The sequence below is a fragment of the Dryobates pubescens genome, chromosome 16 (assembly GCF_014839835.1).
Source record: "Dryobates pubescens isolate bDryPub1 chromosome 16, bDryPub1.pri, whole genome shotgun sequence".
NCBI lineage: Eukaryota > Metazoa > Chordata > Aves > Piciformes > Picidae > Dryobates > Dryobates pubescens.
The window spans coordinates 5,044,813-5,069,025 of record NC_071627.1 but is presented as its reverse complement, the minus strand read 5'-3'; the positions used below and the strand labels follow the sequence as shown (position 1 = coordinate 5,069,025).

The window sequence follows — 24,213 nt, the reverse complement described above, 5'->3', positions numbered from 1 at the left end:
TCCAGGCGTGGGGTAGTCTGAGAACAGAAAAGCTAAAACATTCCTGAGTGCAACGCCTGTGATGAGATACTTGAGCTGTGCCTGTTTGTATGACACCACCACCTCCCCAACAGCCAGCCAAGGAAAACCAGGGAACGCAAGACTGCAAAGCAGCAAATACTGATTGGTGAGCGTGGAGAGAGCTGGGCACACTACGACCAGCTGAATAATTTCAAGTGCTACGGAGACCCCGGGTTTGGAAACTACGGGTACAGCAGGTTTTCCTAAAAGTCCTGTTGCTCCTAACAAGAAATGACTTCACAGATGGCCACTGTGCTCATTCACAGAATCCTGGTGATAACTCAAGTCTCGGTTATAACACTCTTGCCACTCCCTCAGAAGATCACTTAACTCAGACTACAGGATTCGCTTTTCCCTTCTCGAGCTTCTCACACTGTAGCAATAGCAAACAATCATTTGGCCACAAGATTGGTGTGAAAACAAATTGCTCTTGGCCAGCAAGATCTTTCTTACAAAGGAGGAGCCATAGAATCATAGAATTGTTAGGGTTGGAAGGGAACTCAAGGATCATCCAGTTCCAACCCCACCATAGGCAAGGACACCTCACCCTAGAGCAGGTTGCCCAGAGCCACATCCAGCCTAGCCTTAAAAACCTGCAGGGATGAGGCTTCCACCATCGCCCTGGGCAACAGCGTCTCACCACCCTCATGGTCAAGAACTTCTTCCTAAAATCTAATCTGAATCTCCCCACTTCTAGTTTTGTTCCATTCCCCCTAGTTCTATCACTCCCTAAACGTCCTAAACGTCTATCACATCCTAAAACGTCCCTCCCCAGCTTTCTTATAGACCCCTTCACATACTGAAAGGCTACAATCAGGTCTTCTCGGAGCCTTCTCTCCTCTAGACTGAACAGCCCCAACCCTCTGTCTGTCCTCACAGGAGAGGAGCTCCAGCCCTCTGCTCATCCTCGTGGCCCTTCTCTGGACACGTCCCGATGAAAATGTGTGTGAAATTGTGTATGTCTAACGCTATGATTAACGCTGCCGAGCAACAAATGATCATTATATCGACATTAGGACATGGGGTCACTACACCTCTGCTACCTCTAATTCCGCTTCTCTGCGAAGCAGGTAAAGTAAAGCCGGTGAGAAGTGCCCATAGGACAGTTAACGACCCATTGGAGCTTAACCTTCATTTGACAGAATGGGCCACAAGGTTGCTGCGTGAACAGGCTTCTCAAGATCGTTCTCCCCAAATGATTCCAGGTGTAGTAAGACTCTGGATGTGCTTTGGTAAGGAGCACAGAAGGAGAAAACAATTTTTACAGCCATTAACGCCATTAAGATTCATGCCACGCTGTTCCTCACGGGTCGTTTGCATCCATTAAACCACTTCGCGTCTAAAGACCAAACACTGTTACGTGAGGGACAATGCTGCGAAACAGGCTGCACGGCGACATAAAAAGCACGAATTGGTAATTCATGATTCATAAGACATTAAAAAATAATATCATACTAATTAATTCACAGCAAGAGCATCTAAACACTTCTTGAAGTTCCAGGACATCTGGAAGGCACCTCGGCAGAAGCCCAGATGAAAGTCTCTCTTTCTAGCACCTTCACTATACTTTGAATGCAGAAGAAAACCCTTATACCATCTGTAAGCCCAAAAAGTCTGGGAGCATCAAATCCTTTAACTCCATCTTTGGAAGGGCACAGTGGTGGCTCATCACCAAGGTGACCAACCAGTGCCCACATACATTTCACAATTTAAGGCTCAGAAAGAAGTATTTCGCTCTTCTTGGAACTTCTTCACAGAATCACAGAAACGTTCAGGCTGGAAAAGACCCTCAGGATCAACAAGTCCAACCCATAACCCGACTCTACAAGATTCAGCCCTAAACCATACCCCCGAGCGACCTTTAAGCACATCCAGGGTTGGTGACTCGGCCACCTCCTGGAGAGCAAATTCCAATGCCTGACCACTCTTCGCTCTATCCGGACTAGCTGGGGGTTGAGCCAGACAAGTAAATTCTCACAAGCGACAAGGAATTTGCAGGAGTGCCTCGGAATATTATCTGCGTTGAGGAAGAAATATCAGGCATCGTGGAACACACACACTGCGTTCTGGTACACTATTGTCGCTACTGGCGGAGCAAAACGATGTGTGAGGAGATTTCACACATGAGGTAAGAGCCGCCCCAAAGCAGGCACGGGCGAGTCCATGATCAATCCCAACAATGGCTGATATAGATAAGCCATAACGACCGTTAAATGAGTAAGATTTGTACCAAGAGAGGAGTGATAATCAAGGAAAACAAATCGCAGAATCACAGAAACATTCCGGTTGGAAAAGACCCTCAAGATCACCAAGTCCAACCCTGAACCCTACTCTACAAGGTTCACCCCTAAACCATATCCCCAAGCACCGCATCCAATCGACCTTTAAACACCTCCAGGGTTGGTGACTCAACCACCTCCCTGGGCAGCACATTCCAATGCCTGACCACTCTTTCCATGAAAATGTTTTTCCTGACGTCCAGTCTAAACCTAACCAGTTGCAGCTTGAGGCTGTTCCCTCTCGTTCTATCACTAATTACCTGCGAGAAGAGACCAGCAGCAGCCTGTCCACAACGTCCTTTCAGGTAGCTGTAGACAGCAATAAGGTCTCACCCCAGCCTCCTCTTTTACAAACTAACCATTCCCAGCTCCTTCAGTCACTCTTCATCAGATTTATTTCCCAGCCCCTTCACCAGTTTTGTTGCCCTCCTCTGCACTTGGTCCAGCACCTCCACATCTCTTCTCTATTGAAGTGCCCAAAACTGGACACAATACTCAAGGTATGGCCTCACCAGAGCTGAGCACAAGGGGACTTGAGAAAAACATCTCACCTAACATGCCAATCAAGATGAAAACAACTTGCAAAAGTCTCTTGGGATAAGTGAAACCTGATCCATGTCTGGTAGGGAACAGAGTTAAAAAACATCTTTCTAATTAATATTGCTGTTGAGAATACCACGAACTCTGCTTTCAATGAGAATAAGTAATACAACATAGAAGATGAAGAGCTGATGTAGTTATTGTATACAGGGAATGACACGAAGCCAGCAATCTCATCCCACCAGAAAAGACGAGAAAGAAACCTCTCCAACGAGTAGTGCTGCTGGGAATACACAGTTCCTGCTTTCAATGATAATTAAACCAAATCAATTTAAGATCAAGCATTAACCCATCATGAAAAGTTATACACGGGGCCATAAAAGCTCCACTTAAAGACAATCCCATCAGATTACACAAATAACACCGGCTAATAATGCAACAAATGCCTTCAGGAGAGCTCATTTCTCATTACAGCTCTAAAAGTCAAAGGACAATGAGACAGATGTGACAGACGTGATTGTTCACACGTTATCAGAAACTAGGAACCAGAGCAGGACAACAAGCAATGCAGTAAGTTAACACCTGCAGGAGAGAAGGGGTCAGGCTGTGCACTTCTAGAACACAGTACTTAAGGTAGGTCCCTCACTAAGGTAGGTAATCAATGGTTTGCTCTAAGGTAGGTAACCAATGGTTTGCTCTTACTAAAGCTCACATTATGGCATTTGTTGTAATTAAGCTGTTCATTAAGAAATTATGATTACTTTCAAACACAGAGGAAGAATCTCCCAGGGATGCCAAGAGATTTGGAACAACATGCTGTCCAGCAAAAATATCTGAGAAGACTAAACTCACAGTACCTGATACTCCATCTGGGCACAGAACAGGGAAAGGAGCAATACATTCTCCTATGCCTTTCAACAGCTCCTCAGGCCCAGCTCCCAGAACTCACATCTCCAAGCCCTCAAAACTTGCAGGGGGTTCTTCGACCCTCAGAAACTTCAAGCACATGACATCAAAGAGCCTTTTGCCCAGATCATTTATCTTCAGTGTGCACCACCATCACACCACAGATATCAGATGGCATCTACAGACTAAAAAGGAAGTCTAATGTGTGTGTTCACAAATCTTCTGGAAAGAAAAGATTCTGAAGGCAAATGAGGAGCTGTCCTCCAGGAAAAGTCTGGGTTAGTGAAAACCTGCACAGGGTCAAAATCTGTGTCCTTCTTTCTCACTTTAAAAGACTGAATCGACCTTCTCCCCAACTTGCATTATTCCTGCCACAATATGTATAATAAAACCAAAGCAAATACTGCTCCATTTTAAGCACGTCAGCCCTAAATGACAGAGAACCAGCAAAAGATATCTTTGGGAAGTCTTATGGGAAGAAAAGGATCTGAAAGTCAATGAGGAGCTGTCCTCCAGGAAAAGTCCGGGTCAGTGAAAACCTGCACAGGGTCAAAATCCGTGTCCTTCTTTCTCACCCTACAAACTGAATCGACCTTCTCCCCAACATGTATTAATCTTGCCATAATATCTATAACAAACCCAAGGTAAATCCAGCCTTAAATCAGCAAAGCATATCTTGACATGCAGGCACTCACACAATTTGTCAAACAGTCACAATTTCTACTATTCACTTTCATCCTCTCAACAGGCTGACAGATATTGTCAAGGGAACAGTTGTTGCCCAACTCCCTCAGTACACAAAGGCCAAGGCGTGGACTCTCACCGCATTATCATGGAGAAACAAAAGGACTGAGAACAGCAGCAACAAGGAACAGCCCATATAATATATCAGGCAATAACATTCTGATTCACAACCTCATCCCACCCTAACACATGGCCTGTCGAGAGGATTGTCTGACCCTGTTCATAATGCAAACTCACACTGGATGACAATGCAACAAACAGTTCATTTCCAAAGAGCTCCAGTTGACAGGGAAACAAGGATTACACAGATCAGGGGATCTAACGAGAACTTGGCAAGGGATAAAAGCACAAAGGCCCTCTCTAACCAAATGCCAGCCAGCCGCAGCCTGCCACTTCTGCCCCCCACACCAACTCTCGTGCTGAGCAGCCATCCCATGATCAGCTGCTAGCAGCCAGAGCAAGCAGCAGCCAGTACGAGCAGAGAAAAATGGAAACCATCAGCAGGTAAGTTACATAGGAGGGATATCCTCCATTCAAAGAGAGTATCACCTGTCCAGAAGATTTCTGACCCTGTTCACAACACAAACATCCACTGACTAATAATGCAACACATTGCTCCAGAAGAGCTCAAACTGACAGGAAAACCGGAATTACACGAGTAAGGAGACACAATGAGAAAAGACCTGGTGCACATAAAAGACCAGCTCTAACCAAACTCAAGACAACAGCAGCCTGACACCTGCTCCTGTCTCCCACACGAAGTGTCATGCTGAGACATCATCCACAGTCACCTGCCGAAACCGAGAGCTGGCAGCAACCAGCAGGGTGCTGCAGAAAACTTCTCTTTCCAGGAACCATGCCTCGATTGCAGCACCGGAGAAGACAGGGAGAGGGCAAGAGGAGCAGCAGCGGTAGGCAGGTCAGTGGAGAGGCACTCACCGGGGCAATGTCTGCATTCTGTGGGCTGGCCGTGGCAGGATCCTCCCCCAGCAGCGGAGCGGGCTCGTCGGGCAGAGGGCGGGCAGGGAGAGTGTCGCAGCAGCTGCCGGGTGACAAGCGGAGCTGGCTCTTGCGTGAGTCGGCAGTGAGTGACACCTCCTGTGAGTAGGAGCTCAGGAAGGCGCGGACGCCATCGATGCCCACGAAGTGCGTGGCCGGGACGCCGCGCAAGGCACCGCCCGCAGGAGGAGGCAGCTGCGAGCGCCGCCACCGCCGCAGGCGCAGTGCAAGCAGCAGCAGCAGGAAGGCGAGGAAGAGGCAGGAGACGGCCGCCACGGCCAGCACCAGCCAGCGCGTCAGGCTGCCCGCCGCCTCGCCCGGCACCGCCGCCGCCGCCTCACTGCCCAGCTCGGCCAGCAGCTCGGCCACGCTCTCGGCCAGCACCACGGTCAGCGTGGCCGTGGCCGACAGCGCCGGCCGGCCGTGGTCCTTCACCAGCACCACCAGGCTCTGCCGGACAGCGTCGCGGGCCAGCGGGAAGCGCGCAGTGCGCACCTCGCCGCTGTGCAGCCCGACGCGGAACAGCCCCGGCTCCGTCGCCTTGGCCAGCTCGTACGACAGCCACGCGTTCTGCCCCGCGTCCGCGTCCACCGCCACCACCTTGGCCACCAGCGCCCCGGGCTCCGACGACCGCGGCGCCAGCTCCACCCCCGACCAGCCACGGACACCGGACCCGGGCACGCCCGCCGCCGGCGGGTACAGCACCTGCGGCGCGTTGTCGTTCTCGTCCACGATCACGATCCGCACCGACACGTTGCTGCTCAGCGCCGGCGAGCCGCCGTCCTCCGCCAGCACCCACAGCCCCACCTCGCGCACCTCCTCGTAGTCGAAGGAGCGCAGCGCGTACAGCGCGCCCGTCTCCGCCTGCACCGACACGTACGACGACAGCGCCGCGCCACGCACCCGCCCCTCGCCCAGACGGTACCGCACGCGCGCGTTCTGACCCCAGTCCGCGTCCCGCGCCCGCACCGTCAGCACCAGCGCGCCCGCCGCGTTGTTCTCGGGCAGCCGGGCGCTGTAGCTCGCCTCGCTGAACACCGGCGCGTTGTCGTTCACGTCCAGCACCCGCAGGCTCAGCACCCTGCTGCTCCCCAGTGAAGGCGACCCGCCGTCGGCCGCCCTCACCGTGACGTTGTACTCCGACACCTCCTCCCGGTCCAGCTCCCTCGTCGTCCCTACGCTGTAAAAGCTGCCACGAGAGCTCTGCATTCGGAACGGGACTCCCGCGTCCAGGGAGCACCGCACCTGGCCGTTTGCCCCCGAGTCCCGATCCTGCACATGGAGCAGGGCCACCACGGTCCCCGAAGGGGCGTCCTCAGAGATCTCGCTCAACTGAGATGTCACTGTCAGTTCAGGCCGGTTATCATTGACATCTGTCACTGTGATTGTGACTTTTGCAGTGTCAGACAGCTCTCCTCCATCCCTCGCCAGCAGCTGGAGTTCATGTGAGGAGATTTCCTCGAAGTCTAAATGTTTTTTAACTGTTATGGCTCCTGTCTCGGAATCCAGGTGAAAAAAATCTGATGCCCGTCGTGAAATTTTATGGAAACTGTATTTCACGTGCCCATTCATCCCCTCATCGGGGTCAGTGGCCGTGACTGTGATGAGGGTGGAGCCCACGGGCACGTCTTCGGGCACACGCACCGTGTACTCTGCTAGGTTAAACACGGGCGCGTTATCGTTTGCATCTGACACGGACACGCGGATCCGTGCCATGCTTGTCCGCGATGGCTCTCCACCGTCCCTCGCCTTCAGCACCAGCTCGTGTAATGCCGTCTCCTCCCGGTCCAGTGCCTTGGACAGCACCAGTTCGGGACGCCGATCGCCGCCGGGACCTGCCTGTACGGCCAGGGAGAAATGATCGTCACCGCTCAGCTCATAGCTCTGCAGGGAATTCAATCCCGAGTCTGGGTCGTGAGCCTCGGCCAGGGGAAACCGAGATCCTGGGGCTGTTGCCTCGCTTATTCTCAGTTGGATTTCTTGCTCTTCGAAGCTGGGAGCGTTGTCGTTAATGTCCGTGATCTCCACTTCTATTTCGTAAACCTCCATTTCCCCCTCCGCTATCAGCTCACACCGCAGCAAACATTGCTGCTCACTCTCGCACAGCTGCTCTCTGTCTATCCTCTCCGCCGTCACCAAATGTCCCGTCTTCCCATGCAGAGAGAAATACTGCGTCGTACCTCTGTCCATGATGTGGAGACCACTGTCAGTAATTGCCGTCATCTGCAGCCCCAAGTCCTTAGCCACGTCCCCCACGAAAGAGCCCTTGGGCATCTCCTCGGGCACCGAGTACCGCAGCTGCCCCCACGCCGCCTTCCACGCCGCCAGCAGGACGCAGCACAGCAGGGCCCGCGCCCGCCGGCCCCAGCATATCCCTGCCGCACACATCACCGCCGCCGCACTGCCGTCACAGATTCGGATCCGACTCTGGATACGGCTCCGTCTCTCCGCTGCCACCCGCTGCCGCTGGCCCTCCCGGCTTGCTGCAGCTCGGCTCCGCACCGCGGGGACGCTCGCAGATCACTCCGACTCCGAGCCAGCCAGCCAGCGAGCCGGGCCGCAGCGGGCGGGGCTGCCTGCAGCGCTCCGGCTTCCACTGGCTCCTGCTCGGTCAACAGCGGCGCCCGCAGCCTGCTGCCGGCACTGCAGCTACACGGCGCTGCCCGCAGATGCCTTGCTCATTAATTTTATTGGTCTTTCACTGCGTTTTAATGGTGATACAATACTGGATTGTCGTAATAAGACATGTAGCATGTTCCTTGTATTATCTCAGTTGTCCGAAACGCAATCTGCACCACGAATTCTACAGCGTTTTCTAGCAATCCTACTTGAATTATTTTTTTCCTCACAGAAAAAACAACTTCACACAGCTGATTAAATTCCCCACAATCCGATCAACAGAACAAAGAAGCAACGCAGATCTTCCTTCAAATGGAAGCTGAAGACTTCCTTTTTTGTCTTTTCTGTGAGCCTGAAAGAGAGATCGGTGGTTTCCTGCTTTGCCATTCTTTGAGTCATTTTTTTGAACGATTCTTGTTACTGCTACAGCACGCCCATGAGGGCGAGGTGAAAGGTGAGGGCGAGGGTACCAGGTGAAAGATTTATGGTTTTTAACTTCCAAAAGCAAAAAAATCCACCACAACTTTTTGCAGTTCAAGGATGACAAAAGAAAACAGGTTGTGAAACATAAGCTCTGCTTAACAGAGTTAACCGGACCGCCAGGACCTTGGCTTTAAAGGCTGCTGCTCATACCTTTGAAAATAATTACATTACCATCACACACCTGCACGGGCTCATGCCTCTTTCCCTACAAGAACTTCCTGCAAGCAACCTCCAGGTGAAGGTTTCCCTACTGCCCGAAAACCACTCTCTGCCACCCGCCTCAGTTTCAGGTTATTGGTCACTTAATCACTTCGCACTGATTCTACCAGAACTATCCAGCAGGCAGGAAGGACCTGTACGGACCGTGGCCAGAATTATCCGTTCGACTCCACTCACACTGCAGGGAAAATGCCTTTGAGTGCAATCATGACGCACTTTCCTCCTGCACTTATCTCCCGGCTCTTTGCTTGTTCTCAACACCATTTTTTAACTGGGCGACAGCAATGCAATCCTTTACCGGCGTCACCGAGATAGTGACAACATCATTCAACTGTTGGCTCACGTACGGATGCACGGAATTCTCAGAACGGAACGTTAACAGACTTTAAAGGTCGATTTCCCTTTTCAGTAGCCTAAAGTAAATGCTCAGACTTCGCAGACATACGCAATTAAACAATTAGCTCGAATGCCTAGGGACGGGCTGCAATCTTTTAGTAAACTATTCATCTAATCATTAAATCTTCCTTTCACCAGGACAACTTTTCACCAAAACACTGGAAGACGACGGCAGACAGCCTGAACTCTGGATCATTTGTAAACGTGCACGTTGTGGAGCCTCCTCTGCACACATTCAAAACCCCTCTGGATGCATTCCTGTGCGGAATACCCTGGGTAGGAGGGGTTGTACCCGATGACCTCCGGGATTCACTTCCAACCTCTATTGTGACACGTTGAAGTGCCTAATTGCTGTCATTAGTAAATTGTTCGTCGTTACCGAATCGTTATCAGAATGGGTAGAGGGCTCTAGATGTTAAAGAGGCAGGCACAACAAATGTTGCAAAAATGCCTGAGGGCCCGATTTCCTCCATTTAGGATTCCCCCGTCAACGCGATTTACAGATTCAAGAACCTCTCTTTGTTAAAAAGGAATGGAAAATAAGAGGCGCTGAAATCCACAAGCTGAATTCTATTCTCTTCTTCAGCGAAATTTCATTCAAACGTGTGTGAAAGATCAGGAATGGTCACGGGAAGAAAAAAAAGGGGGGGAGAGAGGGGAGAAGAGAGAAAAAAAACCTGCACATCATGCCTAAAATAAAACTTATCTGTCCCATGAATCCTGCTATTTCTCAAGCAGCCCTCTCCAAACGACGGCACAGCAAAATGAGGCACATTCGCACATGATGGGAACAGTCTCACTATGGAGGAACAAATACAACTTCTTTTTATGGAGAAAAGACGAACCATTCCTTTAGGAAAGCAACGATGTAAGAATTTCTTGTAAAACAACACTCAGAGTTTCAAAAGCAGGAGCACTGTCCAGAAATGGGGAAATTGATCAATGACTTCCCACGAAACAAAGGGCTGAAGGAAAAGTCTGATTACTACTGTGAAGAATGGCACAGGGCATGGCACCAGTCATGAAAACACTGACCGACCTATTTTCCTTGCTCAAAGCAACCCTCCCACCTTCCTTCCATTGCATTTACAGCCGATATAACCACAACATTGTCCATGTATCACCCACAGGCACAAGAGCCTGACAGTCAGTGACATTGTTCTGAAGTAAAAGCAAAACCATCCTCTGACTCGTAAGTCAAGACATCACTACAGAAGAGCTCAAACTGACAGGTAAACGGGCATTACGAGAGTCGGAGGACACAACGATAAACGACCGGGCTCGAAATAAAACCACAAAGACCATCCCTAACCTAATTCCAGCCAACAGCACTCTGCTATCTCTCCTGCCTCCCAGACTAACAGTCACACTGAGCCATTATCCCACGGTTATCTATGGACAGCAAGAGCTGGAAGCAGCCAAGGCGGTACTCCAGGGAACTATCCCGTCCCTGTCAGAAACTGCCTCGGCAGCAACAGAGCAAGGCGCGGAGAGGGCAGGAGGAGCAGGAGTGGCAGACGCATAGGAGCACGTCCTCTGAAAGGCACTCACCGGGGCAGCGTCGGTGTCGTGTGGGCAGGCGCCGACAGGGTCCTCCCCCAGCAGCGGTGCGGGCTCGTCGGGCAGAGGGCGGGCCGGAAGGGTGTCGCAGCAGCTACCGGGTGACAAGCGCAGCTGGCTCTTGCGTGAGTCAGCAGTGAGAGACACCTCCTGTGAGTAGGAGCTCAGGAAGGCGCGGACGCCGTCGATGCCCACGAAGTGCGTGGCCGGGACGCCGCGCAAAGCACCGCCCGCAGGAGGAGGCAGCTGCGAGCGACGCCACCGCCGCAGGCGCAGTGCCAGCAGCAGCAGCAGGAAGGCGAGGAAGAGGCAGGAGACGGCCGCCACGGCCAGCACCAGCCAGCGCGTCAGGCTGCCCGCCGCCTCGCCCGGCACCGCCGCCGCCGCCTCACTGCCCAGCTCGGCCAGCAGCTCGGCCACGTTCTCGGCCAGCACCACGGTCAGCGTGGCCGTGGCCGACAGCGCCGGCCGGCCGTGGTCCTTCACCAGCACCACCAGGCTCTGCCGGGCAGCGTCGCGGGCCAGCGGGAAGCGCGCAGTGCGCACCTCGCCGCTGTGCAGCCCGACGCGGAACAGCCCCGGCTCCGTCGCCTTGGCCAGCTCGTACGACAGCCACGCGTTCTGCCCCGCGTCCGCGTCCACCGCCACCACCTTGGCCACCAGCGCCCCGGGCTCCGACGACCGCGGCGCCAGCTCCACCCCCGACCAGCCACGGACACCGGCCCCGGGCACGCCCGCCGCCGGCGGGTACAGCACCTGCGGGGCGTTGTCGTTCTCGTCCACGATCACAATCCGCACCGACACGTTGCTGCTCAGCGCCGGCGAGCCGCCGTCCTCCGCCAGCACCCACAGCCCCACCTCGCGCACCTCCTCGTAGTCGAAGGAGCGCAGCGCGTACAGCGCGCCCGTCTCCGCCTGCACCGACACGTACGACGACAGCGCCGCGCCACGCACCCGCCCCTCGCCCAGACGGTACCGCACGCGCGCGTTCTGACCCCAGTCCGCGTCCCGCGCCCGCACCGTCAGCACCAGCGCGCCCGCCGCGTTGTTCTCGGGCAGCCGGGCGCTGTAGCTCGCCTCGCTGAACACCGGCGCGTTGTCGTTCACGTCCAGCACCCGCAGGCTCAGCACCGTGCTGCTCCACAGCGAAGGGGACCCGCCGTCGGCCGCCCTCACCGTGACGTTGTACTCCGACACCTCCTCCCGGTCCAGCTCCCTCGTCGTTATCACGCTGTAGTAGCTGCCTCGAGAGCTCTGCAGTCGGAACGGGACTCCCGCGTCCAGGGAGCACCGCACCTGGCCGTTTGCCCCCGAGTCCCGGTCCCGCACATGGAGCAGTGCCACCACTGTCCCCGAAGGGGCGTCCTCGGAGATCTCGCTTAGCTGAGATGTCACTGTAAGTTCAGGCCAGTTGTCGTTGACGTCCGACACTGTGATTACGACTTTTGCAGTGTCAGACAGGTCTCCTCCATCCCTTGCCAGCAGCTGGAGTTCATGTGAAGAGATTTCCTCAAAGTCCAAACCGTTTTTAACGGTTATGGCTCCTGTGTCGGAATCCAGATGGAAAAGTTCTGATGCCCGTCGAGAAATTTTATGGAAACTGTATTTCACATGACCGTTCAGCCCCTCGTCAGGGTCTGTGGCCGTGACTGTGATGAGGGCGGAGCCCACGGGTACATCCTCTGGCACACGCACCGTGTACTCCGCTGGGCTAAACACGGGAGCGTTGTCGTTTGCATCAGTCACAGACACGTGGATCCGTGCCGTGCCCGTCCGCGACGGCTCCCCACCGTCGCTCGCTCTCAGCACCAGATCGTGAAACGCTGCCTCCTCCCGGTCCAGCGCCTTGGCCAGCACCAGCTCCGGATGTCGGTCACCGCCGGGGCCCTCCTGCACGACCAGCGAGAAATGATCGTCACCGCTCAGCTCGTAGCTTTTCAGCGAATTTTGTCCCGAGTCTGAGTCATGAGCCTCGACCAGAGGAAACCGAGATCCTGGGGCTGTTGCCTCGCTTATTCTCAATTGGATTTCTTGGTCTTTGAAGCTCGGGGCATTGTCGTTAATGTCTGTGATCTCCGCTTCGATTTCATAAACTTTCATTTCTCCCTCCACTATCAGCTCACACCGCAGCAGGCATTGCGGCTCATTCTCACAGAGCTGCTCTCTGTCTATCCTCTCCGCCGTCACCAAATGTCCCGTCTTCCCGTGCAGAGAGAAATACTGCGTCCTACCTTCCGACACAACGCGGACGCCACCGTCGCTGAGCGCCGGCAGTTGTAGTCCTAGGTCTTTGGCCACATCTCCCACGAAGGAGCCCTTGGGCATCTCCTCGGGCACCGAGTACCGCAGCTGACCCCAGGCCACCTCCCACGCCGATAGCAGAACGCAGCACAGCAGGGCCCGCTCCTGCTGGCGCCCGCGCCTCCTCGTAACGCACATCGCCGCCGCCGCAGCGTCGCAACGCGTCCCGATCAGCCTCTGTCTCTCCGCTGCCGCTGGCCTTTCCGGCTCGCTGCAGCTCGGCTCCGCACTGCGGGGACGCTCGCAGATCACTCCGACTCAAGAGACAGCCAGCCAGCGAGCCGGGCCGCAGCGGGCGGGGCTGCCAGCAGCGCTCCGGCTTCCCCTGGCTCCTGCTTGGTCAACAGCGGCGCCCGCAGCCTGCTGCCGGGACTGCAGCCACACGGCGCTGCCCGCAGATGCCTTGCTCGTTACTTTTAAGGGTTTTTAACTGTTTTTTAATGGTCATACAATACCTGATTTTTTAAAATAAGATATGTAGAATGTTCCGAGTCTTATCTCAGTTGTCCGAAAGCACAAACCCGCACCAGGAATTCTACAGCTTTTTCTAGCAATCATGCTTGAATTATTTTTTCCTCGCAGAGAAAAAAGCTTCACACAGATGAATTAATTCCCTGCAATCCGATCAATGGAACAAAAAAGCAATGTAAATCCTCCTTCAAACGGAAACCGTAGGCTTCCTTTTCGTCTTTTCTGTGAGCCTCAAAGAGAGATCGGTGATTTCCTATTGTGCCTTTCTTTGAGGCTTTCTTAAAACGATGCTTGTAAGTGCTACAGCACACCCCTGAGGGCGAGAGGTGTCAGGTGAAAGATTTATGTTTCTTATCTTCCAAAACCAAAAAATCCACCACAGCTTTTTGCAGTTCAAGGATGACAAAATGAAACAGGTTGTGAAACATAAACTCTGCTTAACAGAGTTAACCAGACCGCCAGGAACTTGGCTTTAATGGCTGCTGCTCATATCTTTGAAATTAATTACATTACCATCACACACCTGCCACGGGCTCATGCCTCTTTCCCTACAAGAACTTCCTGCAAACAACCTCCAGTTGAAGGTTCCCCTACTGCCCGAAAACCATTCTCTGCCACCCGCCTCAGTTTCAGGCTATTGGTCACTTAGTCACTTCGCACTGATTCTACCAGAACTATCCAGCAGGCAGGAAGGACCTGTACGGACCTTGGCTAGAATTATCCGTTCGACTCCACTCACACTGCAGGGAAAACGCCTTTGAGCGCAGAGTGCTCCGAACTTTCCTTTTGCACTTATCTCCCGGCTCTTTGCTTGTTCTCAACACCATTTTTTAGCTGGATGAAAGCACTGCAATCCTTTACTGAGGTCACCGAGATAGTGACAACATCATTCAACTGTTGGCTCACGTACGGATGCAGCGAATACTGAGAAAGGAACTACTGAGAAAGGAACTACTTTAACGGTTGAATTCCCTTTTCAATAGCCCAAAGTAAATGCTCAGGCTTTGCAGACATACACAATTAAACAATTAGCTCGAATGACTAGGAACGGGCTGCAAATTTGTAATCTCTAATCGTTACATCTTCACTTTACAAGGACAACTTTCCACCAAAACACTGGAAGACGACGGCAGACAGCCTGAACTCTGAGGATCATTTGTAAACGTGCACTTTGTGGGGTCTCCTCTGCACACATTCAAAACCTGTCCGGATGCATTCCTGTGCAGACTGCCCTGGGTAATCTCGGGCAGGAGGCTTGGACCCGATGATCTCCGGGGGTCCCTTCCGACCTCTAATGTACTGTGATACGTTCAAGTGCCTAATTGCAGTCATTAGTAAATTGCTCGTCGTTAACGAATCATTATCGCAATGGGTAGAGGCCTCTAAATATTAAAGAGGCAGGCACAACAACTGTTGAAAAATGTCCGAGGACCGAATTCCTCTATTTAGGATTCCCGTGTCAACGCGATCTACCAGATTCAAGTACCTCTCTTTCGGGGGAGAACAGAAGAACAGAAAAGAAAGGCAAAGGAGAGACGCTGAAATCCACAAGCCAAATTATTTTCTCTTCTTCAACGAAATTTCATTCACACATGTGTGAAAGATCAGGAATGGTCACGGGGGGGGAGGAGAGGGGAGGAAGAGCGAGGAAAAAAAAATAACAGCACATTATGCCTAAATAAAACTTATCTGTCCCATCAATTCTGCTATATCTCAAGCAGCCCTCTCCAAACGACGGCACAGCAAATTGAGGCGCATTCCCATGCAGGAATATTCTGACTAAGGAGGAACGAAGAGTAAATACAAACCTGTCATTTAGGAAACCAACAATTTAAGAATTTGCTGTAAAAGAATACTCAGAGTTTCAAAAGCAGGAGCACTGTCCAGAAATGGGGAAATCGAACCATGACTTTCCAAGAAGAAAAGGGCTTAAGGAAAAGTCTAATTAGAACTGTGAAGAATGGCACTGAACATAGCTCTGGTCATGTAAAACATTAACCGATGTATTTTCCTTGCTTAAAGCCACCCTCCCACCTTCCTTCCTATGCATTTAGAGCCGATATACCGAATACATTGTCCATGTATCACCCACGAGCATAAAAGCCTGACAGTCAGTGACATGGTTCTGAAACAAAACCATCCACTAGCTGTTAACGCACCATATCACTTCAAAAGAGCTCAAACAGAGATTACACGAGTCATGAGACTGCCACCACTCCTGCCTCCCAGACAAACTATCAGGCTGAACCATAATCCCAAGATTATATGCAGGAAGCAAGAACTTACAGCAGCCAAGGCGGTACTGCAGGAAAGTCGCTTCCCTGTCAGAAAATCTGCCTGGGCAGCATCGGAGAAGACAGGGAGAGGGGAAGAGGAGCAAAAGAGGCAGCAACGGGAGGCGTGTGAGACCGGGTACATGGAGAGGCACTCACCGGGGCAGTGCTAGGGTCGTGTGGGCTGGCGGCGGCAGGGTCCTCCCCCAGCAGCGGTGCGGGCTCGTCGGGCAGAGGGCGGGCCGGAAGGGTGTCGCAGCAGCTACCGGGTGACAAGCGGAGCTGGCTCTTGCGTGAGTCGGCAGTGAGAGACACCTCCTGTGAGTAGGAGCTCAGGAAGGCGCGGACACCGTCGATACCCACGAAGTGCGTGGCCGGGACGCCGCGTAAAACACCGCCCGCCGGAGGAGGCAGCTGCGAGCGACGCCACCGCCGCAGGCGCAGTGCAAGCAGCAGCAGCAAGAAGGCGAGGAAGAGGCAGGAGACGGCCGCCACGGCCAGCACCAGCCAGCGCGTCAGGCTGCCCGCCGCCTCGCCCGGCACCGCCGCCGCCGCCTCATTGCCCAGTTCGGCCAGCAGCTCGGCCACGCTCTCGGCCAGCACCACGGTCAGCGTGGCCGTGGCCGACAGTGCCGGCCGGCCGTGGTCCTTCACCAGCACCACCAGGCTCTGCCGGGCAGCGTCGCGGGCCAGCGGGAAGCGCGCAGTGCGCACCTCGCCGCTGTGCAGCCCGACGCGGAACAGCCCCGGCTCCGTCGCCTTGGCCAGCTCGTACGACAGCCACGCGTTCTGCCCCGCGTCCGCGTCCACCGCCACCACCTTGGCCACCAGCGCCCCGGGCTCCGACGACCGCGGCGCCAGCTCCACCCCCGACCAGCCACGGACACCGGCCCCGGGCACGCCCGCCGCCGGCGGGTACAGCACCTGCGGCGCGTTGTCGTTCTCGTCCACGATCACGATCCGCACCGACACGTTGCTGCTCAGCGCCGGCGAGCCGCCGTCCTCCGCCAGCACCCACAGCCCCACCTCGCGCACCTCCTCGTAGTCGAAGGAGCGCAGCGCGTACAGCGCGCCCGTCTCCGCCTGCACCGACACGTACGACGACAGCGCCGCGCCACGCACCCGCCCCTCGCCCAGACGGTACCGCACGCGCGCGTTCTGACCCCAGTCCGCGTCCCGCGCCCGCACCGTCAGCACCAGCGCGCCCGCCGCGTTGTTCTCGGGCAGCCGGGCGCTGTAGCTCGCCTCGCTGAACACCGGCGCGTTGTCGTTCACGTCCAGCACCCGCAGGCTCAGCACGGTGCTGCTCCACAGGGGCGGCGACCCGCCGTCGGCCGCCCTCACCGTCACGTTGTACTCCGACACCTCCTCCCGGTCCAGCTCCTTCGTTGTCACCACGCGGTAATAATCCTTAAACTTCTGAAGCCGGAACGGGACTCCCGCGTCCAGGGAGCATTGTACCTGGCCATTGACCCCCGAGTCCCGGTCCTGCACGTGCAGCAAGGCTACCACTGTTCCCTGCGGGGCGTCCTCAGAGATCTCGCTTAGTGAAGACGACACTGTAAGTTCAGGTGCGTTGTCATTGACATCTGTCACAGCGATGTCTACTTTCGCCGTATCAAAAAGGCTGCCGCCATCGTGTGCCTGTACCTCCAGTTCATAAGAGTCTCGTTCCTCGAAGTCCAGGCTCTGCACCAGGGTAATCACTCCCGAATCAGTGTCCAAGTGGAAAATCTCCGATGGCAGATCTTTTCTTTTCTTCAACGAGTATACCACATTCCCGTTCATTCCCTCGTCGGGGTCGGTGGCCGTGACGGTGACGAGGGTGGAGCCCACGGGCACGTCCTCTGGCACACGGACTGTGTACTCTGCTGGGCTAAACACGGGAGCGTTGTCGTTTGCGTCCAGCACAACCACGTGGATCCGCGCTGTGCCCGTCCGCGGCGGCTCTCCGCCGTCCTTCGCCCTCAGCACCAGCTCTTGAAAAGCCGCCTCCTCCCGGTCCAGCGTCTTGGCCAGCACCAGCTCCGGACGCCGATCGCCGCCCGGGCCTGCCTGCACGGCCAGCGAGAAATGGTCGTCACCGCTCAGCTCATAGCTCTGCAAGGAATTCGTTCCCGAGTCCGGATCGTGAGCCTCGGCCAGGGGAAACCGAAATCCTGGCGCCGTTGCCTCGCTTATTCTCAGTAGTGTTTCTGGCTCTGGGAAGCTGGGGACGTTGTCGTTAATGTCCGTGATCTCCACTTCGATTTCATAAACCTGCATTTCCCCCTCCACTATCAGCTCACACCGCAGCACACATTTCTCCAGCAGCCGGCACAGCTGCTCTCTGTCTATCCTCTCTGCCGTCACCAAATGTCCCGTCTTCCCGTGCAGAGAGAAATACTGCGTCCTACCTCTGTCCAACATGCGGAGACCGCTGTCAGCAATAAGCGCCATCTGCAACCCCAGATCCTTGGCCACGTCTCCCACGAAAGAGCCCTTGGGCATCTCCTCCGGCACTGAGTACTGCAGCTGACCCCACGCCGCCTCCAACGCCGACAGCAGGACGCAGCACAGCAGGGCCCGCGCCCGCCTGCCGCAGCGCCTCCCCACCGCGCACATCACCGCCGCAACGGTTCGAGATGAACCTCTGGCTCCAGCTCCCCGCTGCCGCCCGCTGCAGCTCGGCTCCGCACCGCGGGGACGCTCGCAGATCGCTCCGACTCCGAGCCAGCCAGCCAGCGAGCCGGGCCGCAGCGGGCGGGGCTGCCTGCAGTGCTACGGCTTCCTCCGGCTCCTGCGCGGTCAACAGCGGCGCCCGCAGCCTGCTGCCGGAACTGCAGCCACACGACACTGCCCGCAGATGTTTGGCTTATCTCCTTTAACGGTCTATTAATCGTGATCTCATATACGGTTTTCGTAACCTGTAAAATGTTTCAGGTCCGAAAGCACAATATGCACCAGGAATCCCACAAGCAGTCATGCTTGAATTAATTTCGCCTCACGGTCTTTCTACAGATGAAAAAGTTTCTCGACCAATAGAACAAAGCAGTAATGAAGATCCTCCGTTAAATGGAGATTTCCTGCTGTGGCATTTTGGTGAGCCATTTTGTTTTCCCTACCATCCAGGGAAAAAAAGAAAGCAAGGATAGTAGCCAAAAGAATATGCAAAAAATCATGCCTGGATAAAATTTGTCACATTCAGTCTGCTGTTTCCAAATGATGTGTCAGCACTCTGAGACACATTCCGACACGAGGAGATTGTTCACTAAGTAGAAGCAAATTGTAACTTTTCCTTTCAGGACGAAAAGATCAACCTTTTCTTTCAGTAAGCAACAGGCGTGGATCCAGCTTTCCAGGAGGTTCAAGTACAACACTTTGTAATCGTAAAGGAGAAAGGTCAACAAGCTTCAAACACATTTTCCAGGCTGCGTCAGAACTCACCACGTAGCCATTAATTTACTCCATACATTTTTACTGCCTCAAACCAAATAATTTTACGCTTTCATCTAGGAGGAGAAAGCCTTAAATTCTTACAGAGGGAAAGCAACCGCATTTAAGGAAGGAAAAATCTCCAATATGAAGCCTACACCATGTCACACAGTATCATTGCTTACACCGTTTACTGAGAGCTGTAGCCAAAACATTCAACTGAACCTGGAACAACAGAAGAACCAGGAAGTGGTGCCGCTACCTGTCTGCTCCTACTGGAATGGGAATATCCCGTTTCTGTATTAATTCCTTCCCACACGGATACACGGACCACCCCCCCCCCCATACACAACACCTCAGAGGTAAAGAAAAGGGAAAATAAGACCGAAGACCAGAAAGGATCAAAAAGAAGGAAAGCCCTCGGGGTTACCGACCTGCGGCGAAAGCTTGAATGACTAGGAAAGGTCTTTGCTTTTACCACAACTAACGGTGTAATGATTATTAGCATTCACGTAACCCTCAGTACTTCATGTTGATAGGACACCTTTGCTACACGATACTGTAGGTGAGCACAAGTACAACTGCAACCCTTCGCTGCTAAATGTGCACATTAAAGGGCCGAACTACTGTCGTTTTGTGTATTCCGTGTCGTTATCGATGTGCTCTCAAGAATGGGTAGAGACTTCTCCCAGAAAGAGACAGACACAACACTCGCTTTCATGTTCCATCATGACCAAGCACCTCTCTTCAGGAAAAGAAACAGGTAATCGAAATAAACAAACAAACAAATAAACAAACCCCACTTTAAAAATATTTGTTTTCCATGAGATCACATTTTACTTGCTCATCTCTGTATGAAAGACAGATCGAGGACGGTTAGAAGAGGAGGAACTACCACCCAGGTAAATTAAAAAGCCAAGTCAAACCAAACCAAACCCAAACTGCAACAGACAACAATCACTATTTCTACAGAAGCATGGTGCCCAAAGATGCACAAAACTCTGCTCCTTTGTCAGGCAAGAACTACCCATAGCTTCTCCTTGCATGCTGTAAGCACAGATGTTTCAGGATGGAAAATATCCAACATTAAACGCGAGACCTATTTTCTGCCCTGCTCCATGCAGAGTCAGCTTTCATTTGTTTCTATATTTCTCCACAGTAAGGACCTGCGTTCATCATAAACATGGGAAAATACCACACAAATAAACAGCAAACCCCACGCCTACATAAAATTTATCCTTCGATTCAATGCTGCCATTTCTGCAGCACGGAATTAAGAGGTGGGAGGGAATCCTGTCAAAGAGGGAAGAACAATCTGGAACGGCTCAGCTCATAGACGCACACAAATCTTTCCTTTGGGAAAGCAGTGAGTTCTCATCAAGTGTTATGCTTACTTTTTAAAAAAGGGGAAAAAATCCCAAAACTATGAGGAAGGAGCACCCAAGATGATGCTAATTTTACAAAACCCGCAATGAATAATTACTTTAGAAGGATCACCGCTAGAAATTCGTACGAGAGTTGTAGCCAAGACTTGAATCTGAATCTGTGACCACAGAAGGATCAAGTCTGCTGCACTACTAAGTTACTCTGAGATGAGCGGGGAAACGCCGTTCCTTACCTCACTCCTGCCACCACAGAGATCAGCACTCCGCATCCACACCCTCGGGGAATACTTCAAGGGAAATGAGCAAGGAACCCCCAAAAGAGTGCAAAAGGAGGAGAGTGTTCGGGCTGTCTGCTGCGACAACAAGGGGAATACCTTGTTCCTTCCTAAAGTCCTTCCTTCACAGCAACACGCACCATATCTCCCCATCCACACAACACCACGGGTAAAAGAGGACGGAGGCCCATCAACGATCACAAAGAAGAAGCAAAGAGCTCGGGCTTACCCACCTGCGGCGCATCAAGGTCCGCGGAAGGGTCACCCGCGTCGGCGGAGTTATTTGAGTTCGGCTTCCCGCAGGACTCCCCGCACACGAGCCCCTCTACGGGCAGCGGCGGCGGCAGCCAAGCGGCCTCGGTCAGGGCGCGTCCTGGAGCCACGCACAGGTTGTAGGAGTAGGGCAAGGTGCCCTCGCAGAAGTCGGCCGGGAAGGCGGCGCCCGCCAGAGACAAGCGCTGCGCGCCCAGGCAGCGCAGGACGGCGGGCGGCCCGGCCCTCCGCAGCCGCGCCAGCAGGGCCAGCCCCAGGCTGAGCAGGAAGAGCGCCGAGAGCAGAGCCAGCGCCAGCACCAGGTAGAACTGCAGCTCGGCCGGCGAGTCGGCGCCCGCCGGCCGCTCGCTCAGCTCCGGCAGCGCCTCCTGCAAGCTCTCGGCCAGCACCACGTGCAGCGTGGCCGTGGCCGACAGCGCCGGCTGCCCGTGGTCCTTCACCAGCGCCACCAGGCGCTGCTTGGCCGCGTCGCGCTCCGACACGGCCCGCGCCGTGCGCACCTCGCCGCTGTGCAGCCCCAGGCGGAAGAGCGCCGGCTCCGGCGCCTGCAGCAGCTCGTACGACAGCCAGGCGTTGCGCCCCGCGTCCGCGTCCACCGCCACCACCTTGGCCACCAGGTAGCCCACCTCGGCCGTGCGCGGCACCACCTCGAAGGGCGGCGCCTCGCCTGCTGCCGACGCTGCCGCCGGCCACAGCACCCGCGGCGCGTTGTCGTTGCGGTCCAGCACGAAGATGCGCACCGTGGCCGTCGAGCTGCGCGCCGGCACCCCGCCGTCCTGCGCCCGCACCGTCACCGTGAACTCGCGGCACTGCTCGTAGTCCAAGGAGCGCTGCGCGTACACCGCGCCGCTCTGCGCCTCCACCGACACCGGCGGCGCTACCGAGTCCGCGCTGCCGCCCTCCAGCCAGTAGCTGACGCGCCCGTTGGCGCCCGCGTCCGCGTCCCGTGCGTGCACGCGCAGCACCGGCGCTCCCGCCGCGTTGTTCTCGGCCACGTAGGCGCTGTACACCTCCTCCTCGAACACCGGCGCGTTGTCGTTCACGTCCGACACCTCCAGTACCAGCGTCGCTTGGCTCGACAGCACCGGGCTGCCCCGGTCTCTGGCCACCAGCGTCACTCGGTGTTCAGATGCCTCCTCCCGGTCCAGCGCGCTCGCCGTCACCACCTTGTACAAGCTGCCTGACGATGCCAGGAGTGACAGAGGAGCTTCTCCCGACAGCTCACACCGCACCTGGCCGTTCTCCCCGGAGTCCGGGTCATTCACATTCACCAGAGCCAACACAGTGCCGATCGGAGCATCTTCAGGTACTGGGCTTGACACCGACAGCATGGTGATTTCAGGGGCATTGTCGTTTACGTCCAGCACCTCCACTTCCACCTTGCAATGTGCCACTAGACCACCCCCGTCCTTCGCCTCAATAGCCAAGTTAAATGAACGTGTGTCCTCAAAGTCCAGCGCTTCCTGCAGCGTTATAGTCCCACTCTCCGCGCCCACGGCAAACTTCTCCAGCACCTTGGCTGGCATTTTCCCGAAACCGTAGGTGATGTGGGCGTTGGTGCCGGCGTCAGCGTCGGTGGCCGAGACGTTCAGCAGTATTGAGCCCCGAGGCGCATCCTCGCGCAGGCTCACTCGGTACCGGTCCTGCGCGAACACCGGGGGATTGTCGTTGGCGTCGGTGACGTTAATAAAGAGCTGGGCGGTGCCGCTCCGGGGCGGGTCGCCGCCGTCCAGAGCCGTCAGCACCAGCCGCAGGCTCTGCTCGGTCTCCCGGTCCAGCGCTCGGCGCAGCACCAGCTCCGCGAACTTGCTGCCGTCCTCGTTCTCCTTCACCTCTACCTCAAAGTACTTGTTGGTCTCCAGCTCGTAGCCCTGCAGGGAGTTGCTGCCCACGTCTGCGTCTTCTGCCATGCCCAGATAAAAGCGGGCGCCGGGAGTAGTAAATTCGTTGATTTCCAGCTGGAAATTGTCTTGGAGGAAGCGCGGTGCATTGTCGTTGACGTCCTGGATGGCCACCTCCACATGGAAAACATTGAGCGGGTTGTGCACCAGCGCCTCGAAGCTGACAGAGCAGGTCGGTGCCTTTCCACACATCTCCTCCCGGTCCAGCCTCTCGCTCACGTACAGCTCTCCGCTCTCCCCACTCACGGTGAAGTATTGCAGCTGCTTTTTAGCGGCAGACGTTACTCGCAGCTTGCGTGCCGGCAGCTCTGCCGGGCTCAGCCCCAGGTCTCTTGCCAGCGGTCCCACCAGCGAACCTCTGCCCAGCTCCTCGGCAATGGTGTAGCGGATCCTGTCCGGCGCCGCCTGGCAGCGCAAGCATAGCAGCACAGCCGGCAGCAGCAGCAACACTCGCCCGGCTGCTCGCCGCCGACCCGGGCTCTGTCTCCCCGCCATTGTGTGCCGCGCTCGCCGCAATTCTCTCTCTTGCCGTTGCCCTCTCTCCCTTCCAGCCGTTCTCGGTCCCGAGCGCAGAGGCCGGCGGAGTGCAGCGCCGCGCCGCCTCTCGCTTCTGCTCCCCGGGCCTCTGCCGCTCTGGCTGGCGCGGAGGGAACGAGCAGACTGCGGCGGCTCCGGCTGCTGCTCCAGAGCCGCTCCGCGTCGGGCAACAGCGGCACCCAGAGGCACTGTGACGCCACTGCAGCCGCCTGGTGGCCGCCACAACCTGCGGATATTTAGGGGCAGCATCCGGGGTTGGGGTCTCCATTTTGCTAGAATCGGGAAGCACAGAAGCACTTCTTTAGTGCGAGTCCGAAGGCTCTGAAACTCACATTCTTTGTCAGGCGCTTTTAGATTATCTCCTTGAATGTCAGCGGATATATGAAGGAAGTATTCACACAGTAATAAATAAAGGTATCCAGGTGCTCTTAATAAAATCAAGATTCAAGTGCCAGATCTCCAAAGAGTCTCTTTCTTCAGAGATAAGAATTTCTTTCTTTTTCCTCATGCAAGCCTCGGATGTTTAACTTCCTGCTGATATTTTATGTAGGAATAATGACACTATGAATGCCTCACCC

The 24,213-nt window shown here is 54.9% G+C and overlaps 2 protein-coding genes across 3 annotated transcripts in view; both read right to left on the bottom strand.

The window, feature by feature from the left end:
• LOC104299838 (protocadherin gamma-C5-like) overlaps nt 1–24,213 on the bottom strand; it is a 202,516-nt gene that overhangs the window by 57,877 nt on the left and 120,426 nt on the right. Inside the window, exon 1 of one of the 2 annotated variants that reach the window (XM_054168262.1) lies at nt 6,498–7,916. The exons of the other annotated variant lie outside the window; for it this stretch is intronic. Coding sequence (XP_054024237.1) covers nt 6,498–7,916 — 1,419 coding nt within the window. Of the gene's footprint in view, nt 1–6,497; nt 7,917–24,213 lie in introns of those variants that run through there. 2 annotated transcript variants of the gene reach the window in all.
• LOC128897960 (protocadherin gamma-B5-like) lies at nt 18,454–23,884 on the bottom strand. Its single transcript, XM_054168618.1, has 3 exons — nt 21,158–23,884; nt 20,883–20,936; nt 18,454–18,756 (listed from the first exon to the last, which is right to left on the bottom strand). Exons 1-3 carry the CDS (start codon nt 23,882–23,884, stop codon nt 18,454–18,456), a joined length of 3,084 nt encoding a protein of 1,027 aa, XP_054024593.1.

Bases quoted from the DNA above. Each gene is read 5' to 3' on its own strand.
- LOC128897960 (XM_054168618.1), bottom strand. From the start codon at position 23,884: ATGCTGCCCCTAAATATCCGCAGGTTGTGGCGGCCACCAGGCGGCTGC. The intron at 20,937-21,157 runs GTGGGTAAGCCC...TTTCCCTTGAAG, and splicing joins CGGACCTTGATGCGCCGCAG to TATTCCCCGAGGGTGTGGAT. The intron at 18,757-20,882 runs GTAAGGAACGGC...AACATTTTACAG, and splicing joins TCTGTGGTGGCAGGAGTGAG to GTTACGAAAACCGTATATGA.